Source organism: Cupressus sempervirens, chromosome 7 (assembly GCF_028749045.1).
Source record: "Cupressus sempervirens isolate cs-2001-9-10 chromosome 7, ASM2874904v1, whole genome shotgun sequence".
NCBI classification, from domain to species: domain Eukaryota; kingdom Viridiplantae; phylum Streptophyta; class Pinopsida; order Cupressales; family Cupressaceae; genus Cupressus; species Cupressus sempervirens.
Window position 1 is genome coordinate 549,117,747 of NC_143124.1, and position 26,087 is coordinate 549,143,833.

At 35.6% G+C, this 26,087-nt stretch overlaps 1 protein-coding gene across 1 annotated transcript in view; it reads right to left on the reverse strand.

Moving 5' to 3' along the window:
• Positions 1-26,087, reverse strand: part of COP13 (Proteasome component (PCI) domain protein) — an 84,709-nt gene that overhangs the window by 33,577 nt on the left and 25,045 nt on the right. The window contains exon 3 of the mRNA XM_089791989.1: positions 1,782-2,028. Within this exon, the coding sequence (XP_089648115.1) occupies positions 1,782-2,028 (247 nt within the window). The remainder of the gene's footprint in view (positions 1-1,781; positions 2,029-26,087) is intronic.

Consider the following 26,087-nt stretch of genomic DNA (forward strand, 5'->3'; position numbering starts at 1 on the left):
TTGCCCCAAATCTCATATCTCATAAAAATTTTAATAAGTAAATTCACGCAATGATTTTCAGATTTCACCAGCAAAACCCAAATAAATAGCCAAATAAAAAGAAATCTCAAAAATATTATTGCAATAACTCTTCAATAGAAATATATTTTCAAAAATAATGTATCACTGAAGTTCTTCAGTAAAATGACCAAGAAATTCAATCGTAAACAGAGTAATTAAAGAAAGATTGGATAACAAAAAAGATGAACCTAGAATACAATGTGAAACACCTATGTGATGTCTCCAACCGGCAATGGGTTTTCATCCGCTGTCCAAGCTTAAGAGTTGTTGTCCTCTCACCTACTGAAAGCTGAAGCTTTCAAAAATAACTCTCCAAGAGAGAGTGAAATCCAAATTACAAAATCAAGCATGCTGAAAATGAGCACCCTCTTCCCTTTTTAAGCACAAACAAGTGACTCTTCACATTGCCATTTCTATTTCTTTATTTCTTTTTTAAAATAATACTTTTCCCCCACTTTAGGAAACAGAGTGTCCATAGATAATAAAGTGACATTAACAATATGAACTTAGTTATAAAGTCGCTTTATAATAAATCAATTAAATCTTCAAATATTAAAATCTCTAATCAGATGGACTCGGTTATGCACGTCGGAAAGGTCTCAATAAGACGCTCCTAGTCCAATCCTAAAATGCCAAGAATGTGGAGCCAGTTGACTTACTATAAATAGTAAATGTCTGGAAACCCCACAGTGACAACCCTTATTAGCCCGTAATTGAAACTGCCTAGGTCAAAAAATGCTCCGATTTTATAAAAAACCTAGTTTGCCTCTGGGACCAAGGAAAAATGGGCTAATGGTGCAACAACACTCACTAGCCTAAAAAAGGGGACATGACATGACAACAAATGAGTCCTCAAGGGATGTAACACAAAAGATGGGCAGAGGATGCAAAATGGGAAATCCCAATGGATAATCTTTGACCCTGTTAGGTCTGGAGCCAATGCCCTAACTGCCATCAACAAGATTCCCTTAGGACAACAATAAGGGTATGACGGAAGGAATTAAAACCTGCGGGAAAAAATGGCTCCTTTCAATTCAGAATTCAGGAATTGCCAGCCAAAAAGTAAATCTGGATTACAGCATGACAAGGGGTATGTGAGGAACATGGAAAATTTTCACCAGTATGAGGCCAACAGGCCACAGAAATAACAGACGGGTGAGGCGGAACCATCTATATTGAGCAACACAGGAATCATGCTAGTATCATTTTTGTGCAGAGCCTTTTCAAAAGAGCAATAAAGAGGGCCTAGGATATGGACGGTTTTGGCAAAAAGGGAAGAACAATGCAGACAGAATTAGCAACTAGAGAGCTAAGCATCCCCCAGATAATAGACACGAGCAGACCCTGGAGAGGAAGACGAGATTAACTGGGGATAGATCCTCAGAGTGACACAACAAATGTACATTTTGTGACATGCAGAAAAAATGTCAATAAAGAAATTTTTCTTCGAAAGGATATATTAGACCCCATATTTGACAAGATATGCAGCCTAACTTGATGATTAGACTATTAATATACATATGTACCACACGGATGCTCCTAACACCGTTCTGGGAACTGATAAGCCCAGTTGAGAATAAAGGTAAAACACAACTACTGGATTAGTCCTGTTGGTTATATGAAAGGTAAAAATAGAGTTGCCCATTTCAATGCTGGTTAAATCATTGCATGAGATGGACGAGGTTGCAAATTGCAATCTTCAGAGAAATGGAAATACTCACCCATAATAGCAGTACAGCAAAAAATCCCTTGGCTGATCAATCTCAAAAATGTCGTCCTCCAAAATGCTTAATCCAGCTTTATAGCATTTTGCTACCAGACACATGAGCAAAAAGTCTGGATGCAAAGATGTCAAATGCTCAGAAGATGGTTGAAGCTTCCTAATAGCTGTCCTCAATGGAATGATTGCTTGTTTGGGCACTTGCAAATCCATTGCCTGTTCCTTAAACCTCTTGCAGAATGTTGTAACTGCAGCCGATACAAAAAATTAGTCAATATAATTTTTATTACCAACACAACTAGCACATCCATTAGTTCAAAGTGGAAAGTACATAAAAGTCCAATCTTGAGCAAAATCAGCCATAAAAAAAATTTCAAAAAGAAATAAAACATATAAAAAGATATTTCAAATGTTCTGGAAAAAAACCATAAACACAATGGCTCCAGATTTTGAAAAACTCAAACATGTCAGATTCATTATTTTCAAGATGCTATACTTGATTTTCAGTGAGGAACATTTAACAGCCCAATAACTCTAAATGACCAGGAATAAAAGCCCTCAATCAATCAATCAATTGAATCCGATGCAGTCTGGTAGTAGAGTTGGCAAGACTCCTGTTTTCTGCCCATGGGTTCTACTTTGGCAAAGCAGCCAGAACTCCCTTTGAACCTAACCATGCATTTAAGAATCCTAGCAAACCGAAAAGGGATTTACCTGTTTTTGGAGTAAACTGGAACATTTTTGACACTTTTCCCCTTCCCTGCAGGGCACTCTAGCAATTAAATGTTTTTTAGATTTTTGGAGGATGCTAATACCACAATGGAACGAGGGAAGGTCTGTAGGCCCATTCAATTGATTCAGATCATCTGTTCCTTTCAGTTATTGAATAAAACCTTGCTTCATCAGTTTAATTCTTCCAAAGAGAATGCTGTGTATTATCACTACAAAATGCTCATCTATTGATGTTTCTAAATTTATGAGGTGATATTTATCTATGCTCCATGGAGTTTCACAAACAGGGCCAGTTTAGGGGATGGGGATGTGTTACTGGTACACGTACTATTCAGAGTCAATTTTTAGGGGATGGTAGAAGACAGCTATAAAAAAATAGGGGAATATATATAAAGAGAAAAAAATTCAAATATGCATATCATGACATTGACAAAGCATTCATCATAAACATTTTAGAAGCTTAATACATAGCATTAGATTTGAATTCTTGTGAATCAATAAGCAAATTAACAAAATTCAAATGTGTCCATTGTCAATATATGGCATACATATAAGCAAAAATGCCCAGAATTTTGAAATTTCAACCATGAAATGACATATAAACTATTAAAATGTAAGTATTATAGCTAGACTACTAAACAGTAAACACAGAAGTCTGTAAAAATATATAACTGTCCATAATCAGTACATGGTAGGTCTATGAATTTGAATGAAGTAGACTTGAAACCCTAACCTCCCATTTCAACTGTTCTTCACTCCTTGACCAGCTTCTCTTCTCCTTTGCAAATGTGAAAATGAATTTCTTTTTCTTTTTGGTTATTAGATTAGGTTTTGTTATTGTTAAATGTGGTTTAGGCATCCTTGTAGGCCAGCCAGCCTCTTTTTCAAATTTGAAAATGCCTTACTTTTCAACATCAGCAGCTTCAAAACTAGCCAGATCCCCAAGATGAGTAGGGAAATTCTAATAGTCCCGTAGCCATACCAAGGACTTCGAGTCATACCCTTGTACCCTTCAGGTCTCAAAGGGGTTTAAGGGAAGTGGTCCTTTTTTGGGCCCTTCCGAAATGTCGTTAGGGATGGCAAAATGCCATCCCAGCATCCATGTACTGTACCAAGGACAGAGCGGGCCTAAAAGCCCACGGGATGTGCCTTCATGGAGCATAGATAATTATATTATTACTATTTATCAGGAGCTCACTTAGACTCATATTAACATAAGGTTTGTATAATTATAATATTAGAATATTATTATCAGCATCTATCATCAAAATGTGTGAAAGGTATTGGAGATTTTCGCTGCAATAGAGATCTTGGTCTTTGGGCATTAATACTGTTATGGTCACCTTCAGCTGAAGAGGACATTTATATAAACTGTAATATAAAACATTAAGACATGTGTCATACAACATGCGTTGAGGCATGGAAATGCGAAGAGTTGTATTTGAAAATAAAGAGTCATGTTTTGGGAAACTGAAGAGACCTTCGATTGTAATGTGAAGAGTCTATGTGTTATATTGCATTGTACATTCCAATTTTATTATCAATCAAGTAATATTTTGTTGTGTGGCTGGGTTTTTCCCTTCAATTTAGAAGGGTTTTCCCAGGGTAGTTTTGTGTTTCTTGTATTTATTTTGGCTATTTTCTTATTGTTGTTTATCTTTTATTTCTAGGCAAATATGAAATATCTAACATGGTTATCAGAGCCAGATTATTACAGCAATATAGAATTTTATTGTTTTCAGAATTGAGACTCTCTGCATTTTTCCTTGTTTCTGGCACATGTTTCTCCGTCATTCTCGGAGGTTATTAATGTCACTTTTTAGCTGAGATGTTAATTTCAGTCATAAGTTTATGGCTTTCATCATGCTTGCATGTATATTTTTTATAGATATTGTATAGCTCAGCCTCCCTCTTTCAATCACTTCATCTTTTTATCAGATCTTTGTTTGTATTCTATCTCTTGCAGCTGTTTAATAATTGTGGCTATTTTTGCATCTCCAGATTGCTCTCTTCTTGCATCAAATATTGAAACCCGACTACTAATTGCTCGGCTAGTCAATTCTCTCAGAGTTGCAATCTACCATCTCATCATTTTGTCATTTACATTTCTGCGATCATCTATTTTGGCCATAAAGGAGAGCATTGTCAGCTTTGTCACTTTTGGTAATGTTTTCTTGGCATCATGGGTTCTTTAATTTTTGTTTTTATCCCTCTGTTTTGATGCTGCCGGCATTTGTAATTTGGTACATGCAAACTTCATTGAACTTCATAATGTTTTTAAGAGCTGTAATTGTCTCTTGGGATTTGTCGAGACCTTGTAATGGATGTCTCTTCACCTTGCGATTGCTTTTGTGACTGTTGATGATTTCATTTCATCGCATTTATCTTCTTGGCAGCCTGGCAATTCGACTCTTTTGTTTTTCCTATTGTTCCATTATGTCTCCCAGCAGAGAATCCTCTCAAAAGATATCCGTCTTCCGGTACCCCTTGATATTGCATTCTTGTTAGGAAGTGCATTGGTTCATGTTCAACATCGCATGAATATTGATATTTGTTTTTGCTTTTGGTTTTCTTCTGCTTGTCAATTCATGTCCCATTTGGGCATCAAGAGATGAGTGTTCATGTATCCAATGAAGATCCCTGTTTATGTCTCTGCCTTCAATGAATTCATGTGGCTTTTAACATGCATAGAACCCCAAGTTGCTTTCTTTGTTATCTTGTGTTCAAGTCTGATGATTCAGGTGTGTTCGGTCCTTGTCTGGTATCTGGGTTTACGTGAAAGTTTTCCTTTATCTTTGCTTCATCATGTTAATGTCAGTTCTTCTAATTTGTCTTTATGGGAAATGAAGTATCTTGCAATGGCATATGTTAATGGGTTATTATACTTCTTGTATCGTTGATATGAGCATTTTGGAACAGATGCACAGAACTATATGCATGCAGTGTGAGAACATTTGCGGCTAAATCGAAAGCTTGAGAGATTGTTTTGAGTCAAGAATAGCTTTTGATGGCTTAGTGGTTAGAGCGGACAGGTTACCACCAGCAGTGGGATTCGGGCAGAATTCAGTCACTCGTACTCTAGGCTTTGGAGGAGTAAATGTTTTAGTGGCACCACGTGGTGCCAATGTCTTGTGAATCATAGGGAATATCCATGATGTCCGAGGAGGAGGATCAGTGGTTTGTTGGATGGTTTAGGCAGGCATGGCCTTATATACATGGCCACTGTGGGTCACATTTGTTATTATTCCAGGCGAGATGATGTCAAGTTGACACTGATTGCAATCTTCAGCTACAAAGTGGGATGTTGTTATGATCTGGTATTGATACACACATGCAGGTTGGAGAATTTTGTCTTGGAACAGAAATTGAGAAGTCTCCTTTTATGTTGTTCAAACCAGACAACAGTCTTGGCAACGATGGTTATATCCTCAATTAGAAACATCAAATAGTTGTGTAGGTTCAAGTGGGTGGGATCGCTGGAGTTGCAGACCACACATATCATGTTGGGGAACAATGAGCTGGTATAGAGCGTTAAGTTCAGAGTGTACATCCTTGGGTGGTCTGCTGAGCAATACAATGTTGTGAATGCACAGTTGAACATCAAATCTGTAGGAAGTTAGATTAGACTTCTAAGAGATAAGTACTCTGCAATATTGAATAATATGTGATTGTAGCATTGATCTCTAATATAGTTGATGTTATGAGTTATTAACATCTCTCTTGTTTGCAAGATGCAACAAGAATCAATGAGATGAGAATGTTGTTTACTGAATCTAATTAATGATTCATATTTGCATATGAGATTGAGAGGGAGATGTTCAACTTCAGAGGGAGTTGTTCTTGTTTGACAGAGAGTCTTTACAGTATCTCTGCCCTTCTTATACATGCTTGTGGTATCATAGAATTTGAGGCTCTTATTTTATGTGTTGATATGAGTTCTTATTTAAAATTTATAAGGTCAACCTAATAATTCTTTCACTTATGAAAGATTCATAGTGAACATCATGTTGAGAGAGTCCATGATGTCATCACGTTGAGAGATTCCATGATGGGAATTGGAGGTCATGTTGAGAGGGTCCATGACTATATCACGTTGAGAGAGTCTGTGATTAAATGCTGGTTGTAAACCTTACTAACTTGTCATGTTGAGAGATTCCATGACAGCATCAAGTTGAGTGATTCCATGATGAAAGTTGATTGTGATTCTTGTTGGGTTGTCATGTTGAGAGATTCCATGGCAGCATCACATTGAGTGATTTTGTTATGAAAGGTGATTGTGATATTTACAGGTCTATCATGTTGGGTGATTCCATGTGTTCGTTCCCAAAACTGCAGATTGGAAATCCAAGAGCCTACCACTTCTCCGATAGGACTTCTCAATCAGTTCTGGCCAACGAACGGAAATCGCTTAGATTCCCCTGCACTTCGGGCTCTGCTACACCCAGCCGGGTAAACCTTCACCTTGAACACTGACTACACAATTCAAGGGTTTTCTATAGCGAATTTAAACTTTACGAGTTCTTCGGCTGGCAAAGTCCTTGAACTCGATCAGAATGAAACTGAAACTGAATGCTAAATACTTGATGATTGAATGTTTTGTATAAATTTTGTAAATAATGGAATTGATGCTTGCAGGAGGAATATATTGATTTTCTGACTTCAACAAAAAGACCAGTGCCTTTGCTTATCCGGGCGATAGAGTCAACTTCAGAGAATTTTTACATACAACTTCATAATGTTCAATGTATTTGTACTGCCAACAATTTTGATAATCTAGATGCGACAGACCAATTATAATGCAATATTTAAATTAGTCCAGATTGAATTTTAACTCCACTGAGACAAACTGGACACAGCTATGGAAACAATTAAATATTTCACAACACCTGCGATGATCAAATTTAAAATGCTTAATTGACCATGTCCACTTATCTGATAACAAAATCATATATAAAATTTTAAAATATATTTATGAAGGACAATTCGCCTGCAATTCTAAATCTCCACGCCATTAAAGGTAAACAAAAGACATTTTATTTTATTATTAAAATAAAATAATTTTATAATAATAAAATAATGGAACTTTATTATAAAATCATATTGAACCCTTATCCCTCCTTACAATAAATATAAAATGCCTCTTCTATTATGTCTGAATATTACAATCATAAATTTTCTCATGTCTTCTTACTCCTTATATATCTTTATATACAAAAAGACATTATGTTTCATAATGAAAAGTCATATCCCTTTATTTAAATAATTAGCATTACTTTGAACGGGATTTCTTTTAATTATTATTTCTTCAATATTAATCGATGATAATTCTGTCCACATAATCTCCCTTAGTTTTTAATAGTTTGAAACTTTAATATATGGTGATTATTGAAGACCCGTGCCATATAGATGGAATTTCAATATATATAACTCCAGCAATATGCACATCTTCTCTCCGCAGTGGTAGTGGCATTAATCCTTCTCTTCTAATGGAGTCTCATTGTGCAGATTGTATTGCCGTCACAAACAAGCCATCTCTCCTCCATCGTTGTTTGTGTATGAACATTTTAAATGTTGCCATGGATTGCTACTATGCAAATTTCTGGCACGTCAGGTTCAGCAAGTGATCATATATTGTGAGACTAGGTTGGGCATCGTGCCTGCGGATAGTATGCTTTTCCCTAGACTTGTGGCTTCTTTACATCGCTTCCTTCATATTTGTGCTTACTGTATGACTCATTATTGTGCTTGCAAGGATTATCTTCTGCTCGCGGTGTGGACATAGCGGCCTCTTTCCTTCATTCATGTGTTGATTGTTGCCGCAGAGTATAGACTAGCTTCAACATTTTTGAAAGAACCTCTCTGACCATTGACGTCCAGCATGTTATGCTCGCTGCCTTCGATTATTAAATTAATGTAATTTGGAATACAGAGATATGACTATCGACAGTCTACATTTGGTGCTCTTCATATTATTGTGACATCCTTCTGGCTTCTCCACAAGTTTGTTGAGTGTAAATGCTTTGAATGATGACGTGGATGCTATACCAAGATAGCCAAATGCTTATATGGATGCCTCCTTTATGTTGTTTGTGCTCAATGTTATTTCTTTCCAAGGATGGTGATTGTTGCATACTCCCGATGCATGTATCATGTCCTTGACCTGCCGTAATCTCCTCATTACTGTTCTGTAAAACTTTTAGCAGGTCCATTCTCCTTGTATTAAAGTTATTAGATAATGATTTTGCGACTCTTGCCAACTCTCATTCAAAACTATAATTTTCTTCTTATCACCAATCCATAAGTCATCTCTAGATGTCCAGTTGCCACAAGTATATCTCTACCTTGTTTGATTTTAATGTGCCGTCTTCAGATTTGACTCTGTCCATTTGGGCTTTATCGAAACTTCTCAAACTCAACCTAGCTCCGTTAACAATATTTCTCATGAAGTTTAATCACAATCTTTGTGATTATATCAGGCTAAATGTAAATATGCCTTTTCGTGTCTTTGTCCATGTAAAGCGGTCCCTCCATGGTTGACGGCAAACCATATGGATTAGTATTTGATACATATTCAAAACTGTACATAGAGTCAAATTCTATTTTTTGAGTGTTATTAGAAAACTCATATGCTTGTCCACCATATATTATCGCAAGGATTTGGAATGGTCAACAATGCTTTCCTCCCATTGGTATCATCATACCTTACTGTTGGAGGCTCCCATATTCCTTTGGCTCTGTATCATTTATGTTTGAGTATCTCATCCTAGTCTACTTAGCCACAATCCATAAAAACTTTCCACTTTTGCCCAATCTTAACAAAAATTGGAGGCTCAAATTTTGAGCTCCACCACCATGATTATTAGTTATGAATAAATATTTTCATCTATCATGTTGAGTGATTCCGTTATTATAAGTAATTGTTACAGGTCTAACATGTTGATTCATTCCATTATTATAATTAATTGTTACAGGTCTAACATGTTGAGTGATTCCATGACTAAATTGTTCTCTTAGTGTCATGTTGAGGATTCCATGTCAACATCACATTGAGAAAGTTTGTGATGAAAGCTGGTTGTGTTTCTTACAGGGTTTTCATGTTGAATGATTCCAAGAATTTTTAGAATCTATGTGATTAGATTTTATCATTGACATTGTGGTTGCAGTCTTGTGTGACTGTTCAGCAAAAGATCTCTCTCTCACTAAGAGGGAGTGTTGGAGATTATAGCTGCAATAGAGATCTTTATCTCTGGGAATTAATCTTTATCTTTGGGCATTAATACCATTATGGTCACCTTCAGCTGAAAACGACATTTATAATAAATTGTAATATTAATTATCAAGACATGTGTCATACAACATGCATTAAGGCATGGAAATACGAAGAGTTGTATTTGAAAGTAATGAGTCATGTTTTTGGAAAATTGAAGAAACCTTTTTGGACCCCCAAAACACTAAATAAACATTTTTGCATGTGCAAAATGTTGAATAACTTGCCCAGAAATAAAGATAAATAGCAAGAAGAAAGAATTGAATAGATAAAATAAACACCAAAAATTACCCTAGGAAAAACCTTCAAAAAGTGAAGGGAAAAACCCAGCCACACAACAAAAGATCACTTTATTAATGAAAAAGGTCAAGTATGAAATGCCTTTCGCTTGAAGTGATATATAACACATGGAGAGATTCTTCACATTACAACCAAAGGTCTCTTGAAATTTCCCATGACTCTTCATATTCAAATATACAACTCTACGAATTTCCATGCCTCAATGCATGTCGAATGACACGTCTTTATATTTAATATTACAATTATTTTCATAAAATGTCCTCTTTAACCAAAGGTGACCATAGCAATAATAACATCCATATTTTTAGAGATAAGATCTCTATTGCAGCTACAATCTTCAACACTCCCTCTTAGCGAGAGAGAAATCTTTAGCCAAGGAGTCACACAAGGTTGCAACCTAAAATTGTCAATGATAAATTCTGATCACATAGATCCAAAACATAGTCCATGGAATCACTCAACATGCAAAACCTGCTTAAGTCACAATCACCTTTCATCACGAACTCACTCAACGTGATGTTGTCATGGAATCTCTCAACATGACAAACTTTCAAGGATAACAATCAGCTTTCATCATGAACTCTCTCAACGTGATACTGTCATGGAATCTCTCAACATGACAAGTTAGTAAGGTTTACAACCAGCATTTTATCACGGATTCTCTCAACGTGATAAATCATGGACTCTCTCAACATAATTTCCAAATCTCATCACAAAATCTCTCAATGTAATGATATCGAGGGCTATCTCTACATGATGTTCATTATGAATCTCTCATTAGTGAGAGTTATTAGGTTGACCTTATAACTATTATTAATTTCAAAAGAATATAAACTCATAATCAACAAAGAAAAATCACAACTGAAACTCGTTTCCAACAAGAGTCTCAAATACTACAATACCACAAAGATTAAAAGCATGTATAAAAAATGCAGACACTTCGCTTCATGACCTATGAGTCCTCTCTGAACCATGATTCATAGGTTAAAACTTTTCCCGACACTTCACTTCATGACGCATAAAGATCCAAATCCTCAACACTTTTGACATGTCATCAAAATCAAAATTAGAGAGTATCAACTGATCTCCATTTAGAAGAAAATATTGCCTTGGTACTTTGGCTACGATCTGCAGAGAGACATTGTTGGGAAACCCAATAGCCTAAGGATGACACTACCACTACATTTCACTCAATGCATATTTCCAATCATCATGAAATAGTAAAACGCCTACTCTAAGTCGTTACAGTAGTGAATCATAACTAATGATTGAAAGAAGCTAGTATATCATGATTCTGAACCATTGGAAGCTCAAGCAGGTCAATGTTACTTCATTCAATTTGCCGTAGTTTTGTTTCCAAAAATGTGAAACTGTAGTTTCCTTCCATTTCAATGGGCATCAATCCTCCATTCCAGTCAATCTCTCTACAAGTTTCCCCTCCTTGAGACTGATATTCAAACATAGAGTAGATTAAGATTCGAAGGAACTTGGGAAAGCTCGACACCATAAAGTTGGATTGCGACTCCACCAATCAAAATAACATTACTTTCATCAACAAATATAAGGACTGCATAGCGTTAATCCTAGACGATGCTCCATACTTAATTCAAATATTGCAAGTAGATTTCCCATTATTCTGAGCATTAATGGTTGACCAATTCTGATTTAAGATAACGCTAGAATGGTGTCAACCAACCCACAACTTCTTCGCAACTCAAAACCTTGTTCAATAGCCACGCAAACTCCCGATAACGCAAGAAGACACCAAACATGCCAGTTTGATCATAGAGACGACTCTCTACTACTCATGTTCTTACTCTCCGATCTTATGCAGAAATCGAAAACCCAACTCAAAATTAATGAGTAAAGGCTATATGCTACCTTGAGTTCACTGAATATACCGTAGAGATGCCTCGTCATTCATATTCTTGAAGTCCAAGAACTTTAACAGTTGACACAAAACAAAAATCCCCAATAATCAATGGAGACGAATGAATATGGAAGACACGAATTCGAAGAGACAACTGTTACAAAGGAAGACGCTCATCAGCCCAAACACATGCAAATAACACCAACCTCAACAAATGCCAATAACACACAAAGATGGTGATTATTTTGGCTTCTCTTCCCTTTGTTTGATGTTCAGAGTCTAACCAACTATCAACTCCAAAATGCCCAAGGATTCTAGAGTAGCTAGAATGAGATAGTTCATATTTGCCTTAAAGTGTAGAGCAAAAATCATTTCTCAGAGTTGTTCGAACAAAGACAAAGTGGTCAATTTGACATCGACCCATCCTCATCGAAAAAAAAAAAAAAATTTACTTTTATCTTCTGTAATTCAAATAATGGTTGCGCCCCATCTTCCAATGGTGGGGGTTATTTGATTGACCAAGATGACCTGTACAAATCACCATCCCGATTGAAATCTTATTAAAAATCCTTCCCTAAGTCTACATCAATTTCCTCCTAGAGCGGCTCATTAACACATGAGAGCAGGTCGACAGAGTACTCAGGAAGGAGAGCCGCCAAATTATAAAGTGCATTTTGTGATAACAAAGATGACATTCTACGTATCAGATCCATGGCTACCTCCATTTCTGACTCTTTTCATTCACCCATTGATTATGGCACTCAAAAATCATTCCATAATGTGCACTAAAGACATGTCATTTGCCAGCAAGGTAAAGAAATGAAATCCATAACCATGAACTAAAGACAAGCTTGAAAAAAAATTGAACATGATGCCAAGTCTATACATGGTAGCATGAATATACGTTGGATCATTATAAGAATTCTCGAGCTAAAAATAGAAGAGGATAAGCTAGCACTTGCGTCATAGGAGGTCCAAGGGAATAGCCGATAGGCAATTTTGTACATGTTTTAATTTAACTACCTATATGCCCAAATGTGTAAAATTGAACAAATTTACTAGGCAATTCCTACCGCATGCATCATTTGCCCCAATCAAAGAGCTTTCTTGGCCCCTGTAGTCATGGCATGAAAAACAAAGTTGCCCAATAGATAGGTTACTCTACGACAAATTCTTGTCATGGCAGATGGAACCAATATCTCTAGAAACAAGAAAAGGAAAAGTATCTCAACCTTCTCAACTAGTGAAAATTCCAGGGAAAATCACCATGCACTATCTTGCTTCTCAAATTTATAGGGAGCATCAAGTCCATTCTCCTTCATTGTAACATTAAAAGATGCCTCTAAGACAAAGCCTTCTTGTCTCCCTTGCCATATGTCATGGTTATATTGACGAAAGAGTGATTTTTCTTTTAAAGCTTCACCACTCTTTACTTTGTTGATAGGAAACTTGATGATTGGAAGCAACAAACTATCGGGTTCAACAAAAAATTGATTTAGAGCATAACCCCAAGAATTCTTTCATGTTTTGTAGTTGCCTGCTTGATGGTTTAATATTTTGAGAACTGTCAAGAGAACCTTTCCCACATGTTGCTATTCAATCTTGGTCATAGAACTCCCCTTTATTTAATTTTTTATAGTTGTTTTTTTAAAAGGGAATAAAAATTTAGACAAAGTGTTTATTTAATTCTTAATATAAAAAGTAATCTTAAATTTACTAATTAAAGTTTTGAAGATATTATTAAAATTTGTTTTCTTTAAATGTTATCATTGCATTTAAATATTTTTTATTTTATTCACTCAAGAATATTATTGTGTCTAATTAATTAAAAAGAAAATTTGTAATAATTATTTTAATTAATTAATTTCTTTGTTGCTTTTATTGCTAAAAGAACAATTAAATTATAAAGAAATAAACTCGTTATACTATAATTTATTTTTTAAAAAGACATTTTTTTAGGTTTTATACAATTAATTTTATCCATTTTGCTATTATTTTATACAATATTATCATTTATTTTAATTTTTTAAATTGCTTGATAAAAAAGATAATTAGTAATAATTATTTTACTCATTAAAAAATAGATAAGATTTTTTTCAAATAAAATATATATATATATAATGTTAGACATAATTTTCTTAATGTGAACAGATTTTTTGACCGTCGCAAAATGGTTTTACGGTTTTCTAAAGGTTGATTTGTGGCTTTTAAATTAGTTTCATGGCATGAGGCAAATTTTCTAGGCAAAAAGTATAAGGACAATCCCAGATTAAAAGCCTATAATCATTCTAAGTTGAAGCTAAATAACTCTGGATACAAAAAAAAACTTGATGCTTGAAGCACAACAGAAAAAAATATATATCTTGCTGCTACATACAAACTCAACATTTATAAATACTCAAGCATTCTGAATTAATGCACAATTAAGAGAGACTTCTTTGTTGTTCTTATCTAACCTAGCTACACCATGTTGAATAACTTGCCTAGAAATAAAGATAAACAGCAATAAGAAAGAATTGAACAGATACAAGAAGCACCAAAAATTACCTTGGAAATGCCCTTCCAAAAGTGAAGGGAAAAACCCATCCACACAATAAAAGATCAATTTATTGATAATAAAAGTTCAAGTATACAATGTCTTTCGCTTGAAGCAATATATATAACACATAGATAGACTCTTCACATTACAACCGCAGGTCTCTTGAAATTTCCCATTACTTCATATTCAAATATACAACTCTATGAATTTCCATGCTTCAACGCATGTTGAATGGCACGTCTTTATATTTAATATCACAACTATCATCATAAAATGTCCTTTTCAACTAAACGTGACCATAATGATAATAACATCCAACAAAATGTATTTATTTTATTCTTTGTTTGCTCCTAAACCCTAAAATGGCCCTAAAAGAGGCCATTCATTGTTTATTCTTCTCATTTTTATTTGCAGTCGGGCTCTCTTCTCATTTAGTCTCCATTTTGGCATTTTAAAAACAAGCAGATTAATTCTTACGATGATCACTCATAATGTGTCGAATAGCTTCCATAAAGGAGTTCTAAGCATCTAAGATAAGCATTTAATCTCATTCTTAAGTTTCTTCACTGAATTTGTTTGAGATGATGAATTTTTCAAGTTTTGGAAGAATTTTACAAGATTTTTTCCATTTTTTTAAAGAAAATAAGAAACAAGTTTAGCTATCTATTTTAATACTTTTGTATAATACTTTTGCACTTGTATGCTTGATGTTCATAGTTTATTTCTAAGTTAAATTTATTTATTTTCTTATTAGATTGTATTGTGGAAGAATGGCCACTACCAGCAATGGCAGGGAAAGGTGATAAGATAAGATATAAATGTCCAACAAGAGACCACAAACGGGCCCAAGGGACTGAAAGTACAAACAAATGCCAGAAGGCAACAAGGCCACAAAACGGTGTCTGAGAAAAAGGAAACCAACAGAGCAAGAAGCAAACAAAGAGAAACAACCATATACAAGAGAGACTATGAAACCGCAAAACTAGTGGTTTGTAGTCGTCAGGAAGTAGCTCAAAATCGAAAGATAGCTATCCATGTGCAATGAAGTCCGACCCTATCACCAAATAGAGGAGTGTTGTTGCCGTTGATGGTGCATGTGTGTGATCTCTACGTGGCCTCATCGATCTATTGTGAGTAGCACTGGATGGGCTCCTGAACCACTTGGTTCCTCTAGGAGAAGTAACCAAAGTGAAGAAAGAAGTGATAAGTTGATGAAAGGATGCTGATCCAGAGCGGGAAAACTCCTGAAGCGTGAGATCAAAAAGATGAAAGGCCTCCTAGAGATAGAATCATCATACCTAAAGGAGGAGGATAGGGACCTGCACTCTCCGAATGAGCAATGGAACCTCCCTTCAAAATTAAGATAGCTCAAAATAATACAAAGGTTATTAGGATTATCAAAGGTTTCAAGAGGTGGGTCATGCATTTGGAAATGTAAGGTATGTCATAGTAAACCATGTAATAGCTCATATTCTCAAGTCAAACTTCATTTCATGGACCTTAATTAAAAAGGAATGGGAATGTGCAAAGGAAACAAAGATGGAAAGATGATGATTAGTGCACAATTAATAAGAGAACAAGTTGTGAATCATATGGTTAAAAGATCAAAAAAAAAAAAAAGTTTTCATCCACCTCTGTTTGGAAAGAACAAAATAAAATTGCTCGCTGGTCTAGTTTATCCTCCAAACATCCATTCCTGCAAGTACCGGTACCAAGAGAGGAAGAGAAAAAAGTAAAAGTTACCACCCGCAAAAGAGGTCCGCTGGATTTTGCATTTAAAATGGAGGTGAAAGGGCTTACTGATCAAGTCGTTGCAAGTTGCCTCTATATCAATGGTCTTCTTTTCAAGATATCACTATATTGGGAGGAAATGGTGGAAGACATCAATAAAGCACCACCTGATTACACTAGTCTTGGGTATGAAAAGGTACATACTATTCTATTGCAAAAGTAGAAGAATTCTATAGAAAAAGCTCTTCAACCACTTAAAACTTCTTGAAAACTTCCAGTATATCTAATGTGCCTGATGAATGGAAAGATGCAAGAAATCGATCATTGATTAAAGTGATTGCAGGGTCCCCCAAAGGGGCAATGCTTTTTGGGGCAATTGATTGTGAAGGAGAAGTGAAGGATTCATGTCTAGAATTCTCATTGAGGCCATAGAGATTGTGGGTAATGAGAATGTGGTCTAAGCAGTTACTAGATAATGCCAAAAATTGTAGGGGTGCAAGCGATTTAGTTGAGTCGGTATGACCGTACTTTTTGGATACCATGCACAGTATACTCCCTCAACTTAGTCATGCAAAAAATTTGCACCCAAATAGATTGGGTAAAGCAAATATACCAAGAGGTAGAGGAGGTACAAATGTTTGTGACAAACCACCACATGTCAAAATCCATATTCAAATCATCGTCCAAGTTGAAGTTGTTGAAGGTAAATTGTAATAAGTTGGTTTCATTTATTTATATAATTCGAATAAGTTTTATGTTCATGTTCAATTATCAAATTGTATACAACTTTACTTAATATTTATTGACATATTGTTAACTTGTTTAGGTTGCTAAGACTTGATTTGCATCTCCTAATATTGTTATGAGAAGACTTGTCAAAGTGCAAGGGGCATTAAAGCAAATGGTTATATGAAAGGATTCAAGTTCAAAGAAAGCCCAAAAGGTCAAGGCTTTGGTCTTGGATGACAATTAGTGGGCTTATGTGCAATTTGTATTGGATGTCACCAAGACTATCATGACTATGCTCCGCTTTGTTGATACATATTTACCTTGCTTGGGGGATGTGTACAATAGCATGGACACCATGGTAGAGAGGGTAAAACTTTCCATACAAACACATGAGAATGACCATACAAAAGATAAGTCTTATACAATAAGTGGAAGCAATCATTCATCATCGATGGGAAATGATGACTACCTCATCGCACCTCCTTGCATATGCCTTATCTCCAAGCATTGTACCACAGGGATGTGCACAAGTGGAACTGTTTTTGGTTCAAATTATCTTGAACTTGCAGAAGTTGGACATGATGAGAATGTAGATTTCTTTCAAAATCCTTATGATTCTAGATCTGATTAGTGAATCATGAACTAAGTTTTGATTTTGTAATTCAAATTGCATTGGACTCTTGAACATGAGTAATTTACTAATTAGTTATTTCAATTAGTAATGTGTTTGAGAAGTTTGAAGTTGAACTATCAATGGTGAACTATCTTACTAGGGAATGATTTATTTTTGTACATTTCTTTGCATATATAATATATAAGATTAAAAAAAATTAAAATATTTATATAATATTTTTTTTTTTCAAATATTTATATAATATACATTTGTTTCAATATGTATATATATACACACATCAGGAGGCATCCAAAATCCATCTCATATTTAACTCCAATATGTACCCCACTATAAGACATTCTTCCTCATGTTCTTGAAATACCTCAAAATCATTTGATGTTTCAACTTTCCTTCACGACAATCCTTTTTTCACATTGTCCGAACATTTGGCTTAGTGTTCAACTTGCAAATGTTAGAGTTGACAATGAACCCCACAACTCCCAAGAATTGTCCACAAACTAAAACACCTATCACATATAGAGAAAAGGCATTGTTGTGATATGTAACCTTGAGAAGGGATTGATCCACCAAAGTATGGTCGAGCTTTGTGTTGATTGATCTAAATGATTACAAAGAGCGAGTGAAAGCTTATAAAAGTAAAATGAAAACCGTAGATGAAACCTTGGGTGAAGCTCATATGGAGTGTCATCCTACAATATGAGACATGACCTAAATATAGAAAAGCTCCTAAGTAATAGGACTTAATTAATTATTGATTAATTAGTTGATTATCCTAATTACTCTTAACAGCAACTTTAGAAACGGAACAATATTTGAGGCATTGGATAGTTCATTGGTTGCTATGGGAGAAGTTAAAATCTTATTTCCATACCTAAAGAGACCTCCAAAACTTATTTGCCTCCAAATAATTGTTGTGCAACCTAAAACCCCTCACATTCTTGTCTTGAAAATACAATGAGATGATCATTCTTAACCCCTTCTTTCATATGATAACTTCTTCTCCTTGGAAGTGACGCAAGCAAAGGGTGAATAAATAGGGCCAAAGGCTCACCCAGCTATCCAAACCACCCTAAAAGAGTTAACACAACGGAAGCAAACACAAAGAACAGCAACCAACGGATGAAAAAGAGTGAAATACTTTTATTGATTCATCAAAACATCTTCATACATGCCCAGCTGTAAGGCCTTGTGAGTTACAACCAATTACAAATAGATTCACATTCAAAGATCCAACTGCAAATTCGCACTTTTAGTTCTGCTCTCCAATTTGCTCCCAAAAACTTGCCTAACTCTAAGCGTAAACACTCTATATATACTTGCCAAAATGGCTTACAGATTATTCTAGAACATTACATAAGTGGAAGGCCGACCCAACAACAGTCTGGACACAACCCAAGAAAAGATCTTAGCATAAATGTTGCGAACAAAATAAATCCCGCAAGTCGGCTCGCAGAATTCACCTCCAAATACTGACACTCGAGATACACTAGATAACTCGACATCAACTGAAAACTAGCAACTCGGCATCAACTGGAAATTGGCAACTCGGCATCAACTGGAAATTGGCAACTTGGCATCAACTGGAAACTGACAACTCGATAGCAACTAGAAAACTAGTACTCGACATCAACTAGAAAACTGGCACTCGACAGCGATTGGAACTAGCAACTTGGTAGCAACTGGCAGAATGAACAAAAGTACAAGATTATAAGGAAACCCAGGATGATCCTGCATCAGAAAACCAGGGTTGAAGGAAGTGATTCTCTTGAATCATTGAAATGTCACAACCTGAGCTGAATCCAACTTAGACTGAGAAATCCATGTAGCATCTTCAACTGGTCTATTCTTCCATTTCACCAAATACTCATAGTAATCTTTTCCTCTTGTGCTCTTACCAACTCTTTGATCCAATACCTTTTCAACCTCTTTAATCTGTTTCTTAGGATAATCTTCTAACACAACAACTTCATCATCTGACTCGTGATACTAGTATAAATCAGCAACATTGAATATAGAAGATATATCCATGTCATCAGGTAACTCAACTTCATAAGCATTACCACTATCAAACTTCTTCAGGATCTTACAAGGTCCAAATTTCTTCATTTTCAGCGTACTGTATGTTCCAACTGGAAATCTTCCTTTCTTTAGATGAATCATCACCTCATCACCAACTTGAAAATCATGGTGTCTTCTAAACTGATCAGCATTCTCCTTATACTTCTGATTACTTTGTTCCAACTTCAACTTCACTTCCTTATGCAAAGACTCCATAAAATCAGCAAATTCTTTTCCTACAGTGCTTCTCTTTTCTTCACCAACAACATGTCTCAAATCTGATATACCTCTAGGATGCTTCCAATAACAATCTCAAAAGGTGTCTTCCTATTCATAAAATTATTATATGCAAATTCAACTTGTGCCAATAATATCTCCCAATTACTTGGCTTATTCCCAACTAAACATCTTAGCAAGTTGCCCAAGCTTCTATTCACAACCTCTGTCCATCCATCTGTTTGTGGATGGAATGTAGAACTAAACTTCAATTCAGTACCCATCTTCTTCCACAAAGTCTTCCAAAAGTAGCCAACAAACTTACTGTCTCTGTCAAAAATAATACTTCTTGGTAATCCATGCAATCTCACAATCTCTTTAAAGAAAAGTTCAGCAACATACTCAGCATTTGATGTCTTCTTACATGGTATAATATGAGCCATCTTAAAAAATCTGTCGGCTACAACAAATATGGAATCATACCCTTTCACTGTCTTAGGCAATCCAAGAACAAAATCCATACTAATGTCAGTCCAAGGTTTCTCAAGAACAATAATAGGTGTATACAAACCAATATTTTGACTCACCCCTTTTGCAACTTGACAAACTCCACAACTCTTTACAAATTTCTGAACATCCTTATACATTTGTGGCCAATAATACTTTTCTTTCAGTAAACTCAATGTCTTATCAATTCCAAAATGTCCAGTCAATCTACCACTATACTTTTCCTTAATCAGATTCAACTTCATATAACTTCTAGGAATACACAACTAAATACCTTTGAACAACAAACCTTCTTGAATGAAGTACTCATCATACTTATGTGATCTGTCAGATTTGGTGCTCTGCACTCTCTCCATGCCTCAGAAAAATCAGGATCAGCATCATACAACTCTTTCATTTCATCAAAACCAAGAACTTCAACTTTCATTTCAATCAACAAAGAACGTCTTCTACTCAATGCATCAGCAACTTTGTTAGTAACTCCACTCTTATGCTTAATAACAAATGTGAAACTCTACAAGTACTCAACCCACTTCATATGTCTTTGATTCAATTTATGTTGACTTCCCAAGTATTGTAAAGCTTTATGGTCAATATACAACACAAACTCCTTAGGAATCAAATAATGTCTCCACTTCTTCAATGGTTAAATAATAGCATAAATCTCTTGATCATACACAAAATACTTCCTTTTAGCATCATTCAACTTTTCACTAAAGAAAGCAACGGGTTTACCTTCTTCACTTAATACAGCTCCTATTGCATTACCACTTGCATCACATTCAACTTAAAATACTTTATTGAAATCAGGCAAAACCAATACAGGTAATTCAACAACCTTTTGTTTCAAAGTCTCAAAACTCTTATTAGCTCCATGTGTCCACTTAAATTCCTTTTTATCTCCTCTCATGGTCTTAGTCATAGCATTACAAACAGCATTGAAATTCTTTATAATTTTTTTGTAAAAACTAGCCAAACCATGAAATGATCTTACCTCACCCACATTCTCAGGTGTAGGTCATTCTAAAATTGCTTTAACCTTCTCAAGATTCATCTTCAATCCATCGGCTGAAATTACAAATCTCAAATACACAATCTCCTCTTGCATAAAAGAATACTTTTTCAGATTAATCAACAACTTTTCCCCTTTCAACCTCTGCAATACTTCTCTAATATGCTCAAGATGTTCTTCCTTAGTCATACTGAATATCAGAATATCATCCAAATAAACAATCACAAACTTATCCAAAAATCTTTTCAAAACTTCATTCATCAACCTCATGAAAGTACTAGGTGCATTAGTCAAACCAAAAGGCATAACCAGCCATTCATACAAACCATCCTTTGTCTTGAACGCAGTCTTTCATTCATCACCTTCTCTGATTTTGATCTGATGATAGCCACTCTTCAAATCAATCTTGGTAAAACACTTTGCTCCACTCAAACAATCCATTATGTCATCCATCCTCGGCATAGGAAACCTATATTTCACTGTTATCTTGTTAATGGCTCTAGAATTAGTACACATTCTCCATTCTCCATTCTTTTTAGGTGCTAATACAGCAGGTACAGCACATGGACTCAAGCTTTCTCTGATCAAACCTTTCTACAACAACTCATGCACTTGTCTATTAAGTTCTTCATTCTTTGCATGTGTTAATCTATATGGTGCTTTGTTTGGCAAACTAGCTCCAAGAATTAGATCCATACAATGACTTATACTTCTTACTGGAGGTAAACCATCAAGAATATCATCGGCAATAATGTCTTTATACTTATTCAACAATTCTGTAATTTCTACTGGTACGCGGCTATCACTATCTATTGTCACTCGGTCATCACTAGCTTCTGCTGCTTGCCCATTACTACCAACACTTGGTCCTCTAGGAACTATGGCAAAATAGACTTGATTCTTTTTCATTTCCTTTTCAAATTGTTTCCCATTAACCATGCAATTTTTTACAGTAGTACAATTAACCTCATATGGACTTTCAATCATAGGCAACAATGTTTGTTTCTTCTCATTTACCCAAAGAGTATATTGATTCAATCTTCCATCATGTACAGCATATCTATCATATTGCCAAGGTCTACCCAACAAAATATGACAACAATCCATGGGCATAATATCACACAAAACTTCATCAAAGTAATGTCCAATTTTGAACTTCACAAGGCATTGCTCACTTAAACAATATCTTAGGCTCATCTTTGATCCATGAAACGTGATAAGGTTTGGGATGTTTCAACCTTTGCAACTGCAACTTGGTAACTAGCTCTTCTGATGCCAAATTTGTAGAACTTCCACTGTCAATGATCACTTTGCAACATTTTCTAGCCATCTTACATTTTGTCTTGAAAAGACTTCTCCTTAAAATAGGTTCCTCATTACTTCCCTTATTACATAAGGTTCTTCTCACCATCAAATTTTCTCCAACCTTAGGTCCACTTGGTGAACCCTCATCATCTCCTTGAATCACAACATTTTTGTTACCTTGCCTACTTTCAAAGGATCTACATTTAAAAGATCTATGTCCCTCTTTACCACATCTGAAACAATTACCATGAAATCCACCTCTAGAATAGGAATTACCTCTTCCTCAATAAGAATTAGTGCCTCCTCGATATGAATTACCACTTTTCCATTCGGTCTTGCCTTTATCCTGCATAGAATTGTCAGATCTGCCACCTTCACCATAAGATCTACCTCTACCTCTCTGGAATCTACCACCTCTACCTCTTTGTCTTTGTTCATGCTTCTTTGTCAATATCTCCTTAGCTTTCAAGGCATATTGATATGCTTCTTCTACACTTTCCAACTTCACAAAACTTATTTCATCTTGAATTCCAGATCTCAATCCATTAATGTACCTTGCAATTTTCTCAACATCATCATTTACATGTCCAGATCTGATGTCCAATCTATAGAATTCCTCGGTATATTCTTCCACAGTCATGTCTTTTTGTTTCAAATTTTGCATCTTTCTCAACAAGCTAACTTGGTAATCAACAGGAAGGAATTTGTTCTTTACCTTGTTCACCATCTTTGGCCAAGTTCTGATCTTCTCCTTTCCTCTCCTTTGTCTATCAGTTTGCAAGTGCTCCCACCATAGTGATGCGTGACCTTTTAACCTAGTGATTGCAATCTTCACCTTTCTATTATCAAGAGTGTTTTCATACTCAAAGAACTTCTCCATATCAGAGATCCAATCCAACACAACATCGGTATCCAATTTTCCATCATAAGGAACAACTTCTACAGCAGGCTTTGAATTTTCCCTAGACAACACTCGCAACAATCTTTCCCCATCTTGATCTTCTTCAGGTTCTGGATTATGGTTTGGTGCTGCTGCTTCATCATCACTCACATCTTCAAGATGCGCTCGTCTCCTCTAGGCTGTCTCCACAGCATCTAATCTGGCTGCAATTTGTCTCAACTGATCCAATATAGCATTATCAACATTATTTCCTCTACCACGAACCATCTTTACAAATCAGGTTCTTGCAAGATCGTAACCCTCTACAAGTTATAGGTCAAATCCGCAAATTTGCAACCCTACAACCAAATCCGAGTCAAGGTTCTACACGATCCAATCTCCACAAGGATGAACCTTAAGCTCTGATACCAAACTGACGTAGGCAAAGGGTGAATAACTAGGGCCAACGGCTCACCCAGCTATCCAAACCACCCTGCAAGAGTTAACACAACGAAAGCAAACACAAGGAACAGCAACCAAAGAAGGAAGAAGAGTGAAATACTTTTATTGATTCATCAAAACATCTTCATACATGCCCAGTTGTAAGGCCTTCTAAGTTACGGCCAATTACAAATACATTCACATTCAAAGATCCAACTGCAAATTCGCACTTTCAATTCTGCTCTCCAATCTGCTCCCAAAAACTTGCCTAACTCTAAGCCTAAACACTCTATATATACTTGCCAAAACGACTTACAAATTATTCTAGAATATTACATAAGAGGAAGGCCGACCCAACAACAGTTTGCACACAACCCAAGAAAAGATCTTAGCATAAATGTCGCGATCGAAATAAATCCTGCAAGTCGGCTCGCAGAATTCACGTCCAAATACTGACACTCGGCATACACTAGATAACTCAGCATCAACTGGAAACTGGCAACTTAGCATCAACTGGAAATTGGCAACTCGACATCAATTAGAAACTGGTAACTCAGTAGCAACTAGAAAACTGGTACTCGGCATCAACTAGAAAACTGGTACTCGGCATCAACTAAAAAACTGGCACTCAACAGCAACTGGAATTGGCAACTCCGTAGCAACTGGCAAAATGAACAAAAGTGCAGGATTACAAGGAAACCTAGGATGCTCCTGCATCAAGAAGAGAAAACAACCCATTCAAGGAAAAGAGAAGTTAAATGACCACACAAAAAATAGTAATATTGGATATTCACATAATCCAATTTTTGTACCCAAAATTCCCCCCTTTTTCAAGAATAATTTCTTCAAACGACGACTTCTCCAAATCTAATTCCACACAAATCTAAGCATAAATAGTATCGGAATGGTTTGTAGTTTCTTGAGCAACATTTAAGGATTCCCCAAAGAATTCCCAATGGCTAGCTATAAGGTAAGAAGTAACCCAACTCTAAAGGTAGATATGAAAGACAAACCCATCTATGAATGGAGGAGAAAGAATCCATCAAGGGGTTGAAAGTAGGGTACCCAATTTTGAGTCTAAGGATGCTCTCTTCCCATAATCGTAATCCAACACTCAAAATTGTCATTCAATCATGCAAACAACCCACAATGAAGAAACCTTGCACACACAAAAAGATATAAATTCTATCCTTCACGAGGTGCTTCCAAAATTTTGTGGTCCAAACACATTAACTAATATGATGAGGTCAAAGCGATTAAATCTTCACAACCATAGCTCCCATATTCGAAATTTGCACCCCTTCTAATAGGAAGCTAGAGCAAAAGAACAGAAACCAAGTAATCCAAGTCTCCATTGAGAGCCTTATAATCACCTTTCTCAGAAGGAAATTTAGGTTTTATGTGTACAGCACAACAAAATGTTTTGGATGGAAAAAAATCATAGATTCATAGCAATATGACACAAGTTGATCTTTAAAGATCAATCTCAAGATGCACAAAAACAAAGCCACATCCAAATAATCTCAAATCCATGGATAATTTAACTGGGGTTGTGAAAACAACAAGCAAGCTTATGGATAGTCCAATATCATTACACAATCTACGAATGATGTAATTAGATTTCAGCAAAAAACCCTATTGCAGCTTGATTTCATGAAGGTTCGCCACTACAAAGTAATCTTTACTCGAAGAAAATCCAAAATTAATATTGCAGGAACTCTAACAAAAGTTTGAGCATTACTAGTAGACATTTTAAGAGCCATCATATTTAACATATATTTCAATAACTAAATTTTGGTACATCTTGTTTCTAGATTTCAATGCCAATGTTTCAAATTAAACTGTGTGATCCATCATCAGGATGTAGAGAGTTGTAGGAACAACAGATAATTGCAGACCAAAACATGATCACAGATCCTACAGCTCTCTCTGCATCTTGATTATGGATCACAGAGTGTGATTTGAAACTTAATGCAATGAAATCTGACGCAACTAAATCCAGAAACAGGATGTATGAGTATTTACTGTGGCAATCTAATGTCTCTAGTTAAATATTTATTTTTATACATTACATGACATAGTTAAT